The sequence below is a fragment of the Saprolegnia diclina genome (assembly GCF_000281045.1).
Source record: "Saprolegnia diclina VS20 unplaced genomic scaffold supercont1.119, whole genome shotgun sequence".
Lineage (NCBI taxonomy): Eukaryota > Oomycota > Saprolegniomycetes > Saprolegniales > Saprolegniaceae > Saprolegnia > Saprolegnia diclina.
The window spans coordinates 104,033-109,892 of NW_008246186.1; the positions used below are offsets into that span (position 1 = coordinate 104,033).

The 5,860-nt window shown below is 56.7% G+C and overlaps 2 protein-coding genes and 1 non-coding gene across 3 annotated transcripts; 1 reads left to right on the forward strand and 2 right to left on the reverse strand.

The window, feature by feature from the left end:
• Positions 1-396: 396 nt before the first annotated feature.
• Positions 397-1,374, forward strand: SDRG_16232 (hypothetical protein). Its single transcript, XM_008622433.1, has one exon. The coding sequence runs from the start codon at positions 521-523 to the stop codon at positions 1,310-1,312; it is 792 nt and encodes a 263-aa protein (XP_008620655.1). The 5' UTR covers positions 397-520; the 3' UTR covers positions 1,313-1,374.
• Positions 1,375-2,821: 1,447 nt separating this feature from the next.
• SDRG_16233 (hypothetical protein) lies at positions 2,822-3,789 on the reverse strand. Its single transcript, XM_008622434.1, has one exon. The coding sequence runs from the start codon at positions 3,775-3,777 to the stop codon at positions 2,854-2,856; it is 924 nt and encodes a 307-aa protein (XP_008620656.1). The 5' UTR covers positions 3,778-3,789; the 3' UTR covers positions 2,822-2,853.
• A 1,879-nt stretch (positions 3,790-5,668) lies between these two features.
• Positions 5,669-5,741, reverse strand: SDRG_16234. Its single transcript has one exon. It is a non-coding gene; the product is annotated as a tRNA-Lys (tRNA).
• Between the last annotated feature and the right edge of the window lie 119 nt (positions 5,742-5,860).

Below are 5,860 nucleotides of genomic sequence, written 5' to 3' on the forward strand. Positions count from 1 at the left end.
GTCCCATTAGATCCCTCTCTCGTCGTGGGCCCACGACCACGCTTGCGATCGTCTCCATACAAAACTGATTTGTTCGTGCCAGCGCGAAACTTGATTTATGTATGTCGTGTCGACGAACGTTGCTACAATCACACACGGCGATCTGCATACATGGAGGCCCTTTGTATCGCGAGCTACTCACGCCTTACTGCTGTACGAGCCCCGTGAGTGTCGGCCTCCCTGCGTCGCCCCCTCATCGCGCCTAGGACCCTATAACAGGCTCTCTTTGTTGCAAGCGCCGGCGACGCGCCACCCCTCAAAAGGCTGTGGGACACGAGCGTCGCTTCTGGCCCAATCGTTGATGGTCGCCAGGTGGCGTGGTAGGATCGCAGCGCCTTACATTGCCCGAGATAAAACACGCACTCTGTACCTGTGAGCAACGCCGGTCGCAGGTGGTTTTGCGACCACGAACAGGTGGCTGTCGCCCTTTCCCTGCCTCTCCCCGCCGGCTTGACCACTCGTGCCATTCCGCTTTTGCAATATGAACGCCACGCCGTGTCTGTTCAACGAGTGCGCACACCCCGCCGTGCCGGGCACGCGCAAGTGCAGCTTCCATAAGAACCGCATCAAGTGCCATGTCGCCAACTGCCAGAACCAAGTGTACGCGCGGCACCTCTGCGTGCGGCACGGCGGCAAGAAGCAGTGCCAGTACGAGGGCTGTGTCATGAACGCGCGCGTCGGCAACTTTTGCTCGCGCCACGGCGCCAGCAACACGAAGAAGCAGTGCATCGAAGAAGGCTGCACCAAGATGGCGCACGCCAAGCAAAAGTGCGTCCGCCACGGCGGCGGCCGCAAGTGCCGTGTCGACAGCTGCAAGGCGCATGCGCGCACGGGCGGCTATTGCTGCCGCCACACCAAGCAAGTCGAGTCGAGCACGAAGAAGGAGCGGTCGCCGATCCCGCTGCCCGTGCTCTATGGTGTCCTCCCGCCGCTCGGCCAGTCGCTCGCGGCCGCGTCCAGCTCGATGGTGCAGCACGACTACGACCGACCGTACCTGCCGCCGTCGGCGTGGCACGAGGCGTCGCACCTCCCGCCGTCCGCGCCGCTGCCGTCTCTGAACTCGTTCCTGCCGCCGCTTCGGTGCTTGGCCGCCCTCGCCGAGGCAAGCGCGCCCGCGCCCCGTATGGAAGTCAAGCCGAAGAATACCACGACCAACAACACAAATGCGACCCGCAACGAATATGCGGCGCACAGCGACTTGGCTGCCAAGGTCGAGTATGCGCAGGGCTTTACCGCCTACGAGCAGCCGCCGCGGCCTCTCTCGCCAGCCTAAGATATTAGAAGATGACGTAGTTTAGTTAATTAGTCGTAGCAATAGCAACCATTTAGTCCCCATGTCGTCGGCGCTTTAGCACATCTTCAATGGCGCGAAGGCATCCACGTCGTGCGAAATGTCGGCGTCGCTGAGCGCGGCAACGAGCGTCGTCGCAGCCGTCGTGAGACGTGCGAGGGAAAAGACAGGCGCGCGTGTGTCGTCGCTCGCGCTCATCCGGATACAGCCGCTTGCCTTATTGCTCGAAAAATATGTCGAGCATTTGCTTTCTAATGTTTTAGATAGTGCTCGTTTCAGATAGCGGGTTGGCTCGGAGCTAGCGCTATGGAGGCGCGGCGTTTGAAGGTCTGCGCAGTCATTGACGCGCAGAGCATTTATAAGAGATTTTGAGCACGGGCTTCCAGCAATGGTCGCCCAGGAGGTCGCCTCTGCCTCTACAGGGAGTGCCTGCTGACTCTGTCGGAATAAAACACACCACCATGAATCGCAACCACATAGTACAAAGACAGGAACTAGGGGCGGTTGGAAATAAGCTCGACCCTTCACCAACACGATTCAAAAGTGCTGTGGAGTCGAATCATAAGTTCGAGGTCCGAAAGTGAGTCGGTGATGCAATTCCCGCTGTTCTATTTCAACTTCAACGTCCGAATCAGATTTTTGGCGCCCAAATCACGTCGGGACCACGAGCCCACATTGGCGCGGTATTTGTTGTTGTTCCAATGAGTTATTACATGCAATTATAAAGATATGGTGGAGTTCCTAATGCGCTCGCGATGCGTGGCCGATGCGTCAAGCGAGGAGCGTTGGGGATCGTGATATGGGATTGTGCGAGGGACAAGGAAGCGCACACACCAAGGGTCATCTTGAAGGGCGTTGAGCGACTCGTCAAGCGAAGGCACTTCAGCGCGACGAGCCAATTGCAGGACATGCAGTCGTGTGATAGTAGCTGGTAGCTGCCTTGACCGCGAGCGCTTGGCGCGATATTTGTAGCTCAGCTACGTATACTGTAGCCCAGGAATGGCTCCCATGCTGCATACTATGGTGATAGAAGCGACGGGTGCTTCGTGTCCCAAGAGAAAAAATGCCGAGCTAGTCTGCTGCGTCTGTCAATGCGGACAGGCCGTGCACCCAAGAGATCCAAAAGAAGCGCATGCCACTAGCGACGTCGTGGTCAACTGCTGTAAATGCAACTTGGCTACCTGTCGTCGGTCGGTGGTATCTTTCTTTGCTGTCTTGAAGCACTGCTATGGGACATCCTCCACATCCTCGCGTGCGGTATGCCAAGAGCCCACGTTGCGCGACGATATCAGAGGGCGATCACTTCAATTCTGTACGAGACCGTGCTTACCAAACTTCCGCGGCAGCCCTCTCTTGGGTGCAGTCAACGCTCCAGCCTCAGTGCGGCCATATCAATTCGTGTTTATGCGATGTCCTTTCTCGCCGTACCAAGATCTGTCGGCTCTTGCTTTTCTGTAGTTCACTGCAGTCGACAGCATGCAGGACGTGCGCAATAAGATATAAATATACAATTGAAGAGCATATTAGAACCCGAAATCAACTAGCTCCATATCGACCGTCTCTGTAAAGAGCCATGTCGGGTCAAGGAACGAAAGCTCGTCGTCTGTATCGTCGTCCTGCACGAGGCTGTTGAGGATAGCAGTGTCGAGCTCCGTCATCGCAACCTCAAATGTCCCAACCTCGGGGGTACTAGTACCCCATGCCATATTGCACTTGGTGGGTGGCGAGAGTCGGCCGCGTCCGTGGCGGCAGCAAAGGCCGCCCGACCGTGCGTGACTAGTACACTCCTCGACGGAGCATTTGCGGCCGCCTCCGTGGCGCACACACATGCGACGAGCATGTGCGCGGCGTGTGCAGTCGGGGAACGTGCACTGCTTCTTTGTACTCCCGAACCGGAACGCGGCGAAGCCATTCGCGCTGGGCCAGCGCGCGGCCGGCGAGATGGTCATGTCCATCTTGGCGTCGAGCTGGTGCGGCGGCGTCAAGGGCATCATGAGGATCGCGTGGCGGCTGCAATAGCCCTTGTGGCGCGCGTGCGAGGGACACTCGGGGTGTGCGCAGCGTCGGCCACCGCCATGGCGCACACACTTTCCCCGGGCGTGGGCCATCTTGAGGCAGCCGTCTTCGTTGCAGTGGCGCTTGTGCGTTACGACACCGTGGAGAGAGCAGAATTTGCCGAGGCGCGCGTTGCGGTTGCAGTCGGGGAAGGCGCAGAGCTTCTTGCCGCCGTGGCGGACGCAGAGGCGGCGCGCGTACACTTGGTTGTGGCAGTCGTCGATGAGGCACTTGAGGCGGTGCTTGTGGAACTCGCACTTGGAGCTGTCGCTGAGCGCCGCGTTGCTGCAGTCATTGAAATAGCACGTGGTCATCGTGGTTATATCGAGTGCGTGGCAAGATGAAGAATGAAGAAAACGAGGTCGCGTTCGAGGGATGCCACCGGACGCCATTACTGCTGCACGAGTTGCACATCGCATTCTGCCCCCCGCCGTGACCACGCCACGTCGATGACCAACTTGCACGCGTTGAGGGAACCAGAGCCCGAGCGTACCACTCTATCCACGATGAGTCAACGGACAGGGCCACGGTACCCGGAAAGTCATAGCACCAATCCCGAGCTCTTTGGCCTCGTTCTTCCAGGCTAGCACAGGGCAACCGATATGGCGTGCACGTTCCCACCACAGCAGCGACTGCTCTGTACGCTGATCCGTTCCTTGGTTCAAAGGTGGGGAAAAGATACCGCCGCGGACCTGATCCGTTCTGTACACTGCTGCAGCTGCACGTTACTACTGTGACCGTGGACGCCCGGTGCACCTCTGGTGGATACTCGTGGGATCGCGTCTTGCGGGCTTTTTTGCGGCATGGGCGTTTCCAATACGGTTGAGCGCTCCATGGCGTGACCATGGCTCCGAATGGACTGGGTGGGTAACATAGCGCGGGCACGCTGCTTTGCCATATCATGTAGAAAAGCGGGTGCGCCTTTAAAGCTGCGTTTTGTATTGTGTGCGAGAGGACTGAGCGTTTCCGTTGGTGCTAATGCCTGGGCTCGGCAATCTTGCATCGTTTGAACACGTCGAATATATCAGCAGCTTGATGTATGCTCGGAACATGGGCTTCGACCCATCCATTCCAGGCTGATGAGCATGCCCTCGAGTACCCGCGACCATTTTCTCTACATCGATTGACACACATACCGCAATCACGACCATCTCACGTCAGTGTTGACACGATAATGCTGTGGGATTAGCACCGTTCGCCTGTCTGGCGTCCACCAAGTTGGGGAATCGACGCGCCGTCCTCACGCGACCGGTTTGAATGATTGATCGTTTATGCAGAATTCATTGGCACCCAGCCTGGACGCATATCTTTATGAAGCACGTCGATGGCGACGGCACAGTAGCATCGCGTGGTTTGATGCCCAAACACGCGGCAGCAATATCCGAGCAAGCGACTGCAGTACCGGTGCAAGGTATGGCACGAAATGCCAGCACGAGGTGCGGAGCGATGACCACGGGATGCGGTGAGGTGCTCATAGGGGACCCCAGTTCGTTCTGAGAACTGGAAGTCACGGTATTGTAAACAACGCGACCCCAACGACTAAGAAATGAAACTCTGCACGATCTTTTGAGATGCGGAGCCAGTACGGAGCCGATGCACTAAAAATGTATAATGCACATCAGCGGCGTGCTCTGCAAAGCCTTGTCCGTACATCGAGCTGGAAATCTATATCTGTATTTTGCAAGCTCCAGACGATCAAAGTCGTCTGTCAACGCGGATGACTTTGGCGAAGACGAGGAGGCAAGGCATGTCGTCGAAAGATCGTTTGATGCTTTTGGATCAGACGAACGAGCCGTTGTAGGTCGCAAATTGAAGTTGCACCTCAGGCTGGACGCAACGTTTCGCAAACCCTCCAGATCAAAATCCCACCCGTGTGTCCGCCTTTCAACGATGCCAATCGAAAAGAAATGTGATACGGGTGGTAGCTACGGGTGGTGCTCTGGGCGGTGCAGCCTCGTTCGACTGCTGTTGATGCGACAAAAACTCGCCACCTTGCTTTACGATCCATGACACCCCGCATTACAGTACCCCACGTTGCCAAGACACAAAAGATACCAAGGAACACCCGGACCGACTATGTATGGAGCAGCGAGTGCCTTCTGCGAGACGCCGAAAGCACCCATTGAGGGGCGCCGGCAAGGGTTGAAAAAAATTGCGCCAACGAGCTCTCTCGATGACACAAGATTCTTCCACGGCAACACCCTCCTCAATATAAAAGCGTTGTTTTCTCTATTGACAGCCAGTCGTGAATCACGTCATTGCAGTGCGCAAAAATTATACGCTCTCCCAATGCGGGGCTCGAACCCGCGACCACAGGATTAAAAGTCCTGCGCTCTACCAACTGAGCTAATCGGGATTTCTGACCCCGAACAATTTAAAATATTATGACCAGTTTTTGACCGTCTGATCCTTTAGTGAAGTCAGAATTCACCAAGTTTGGTGCGTTACACACCAATGCTCGGGTCTGGGGATATA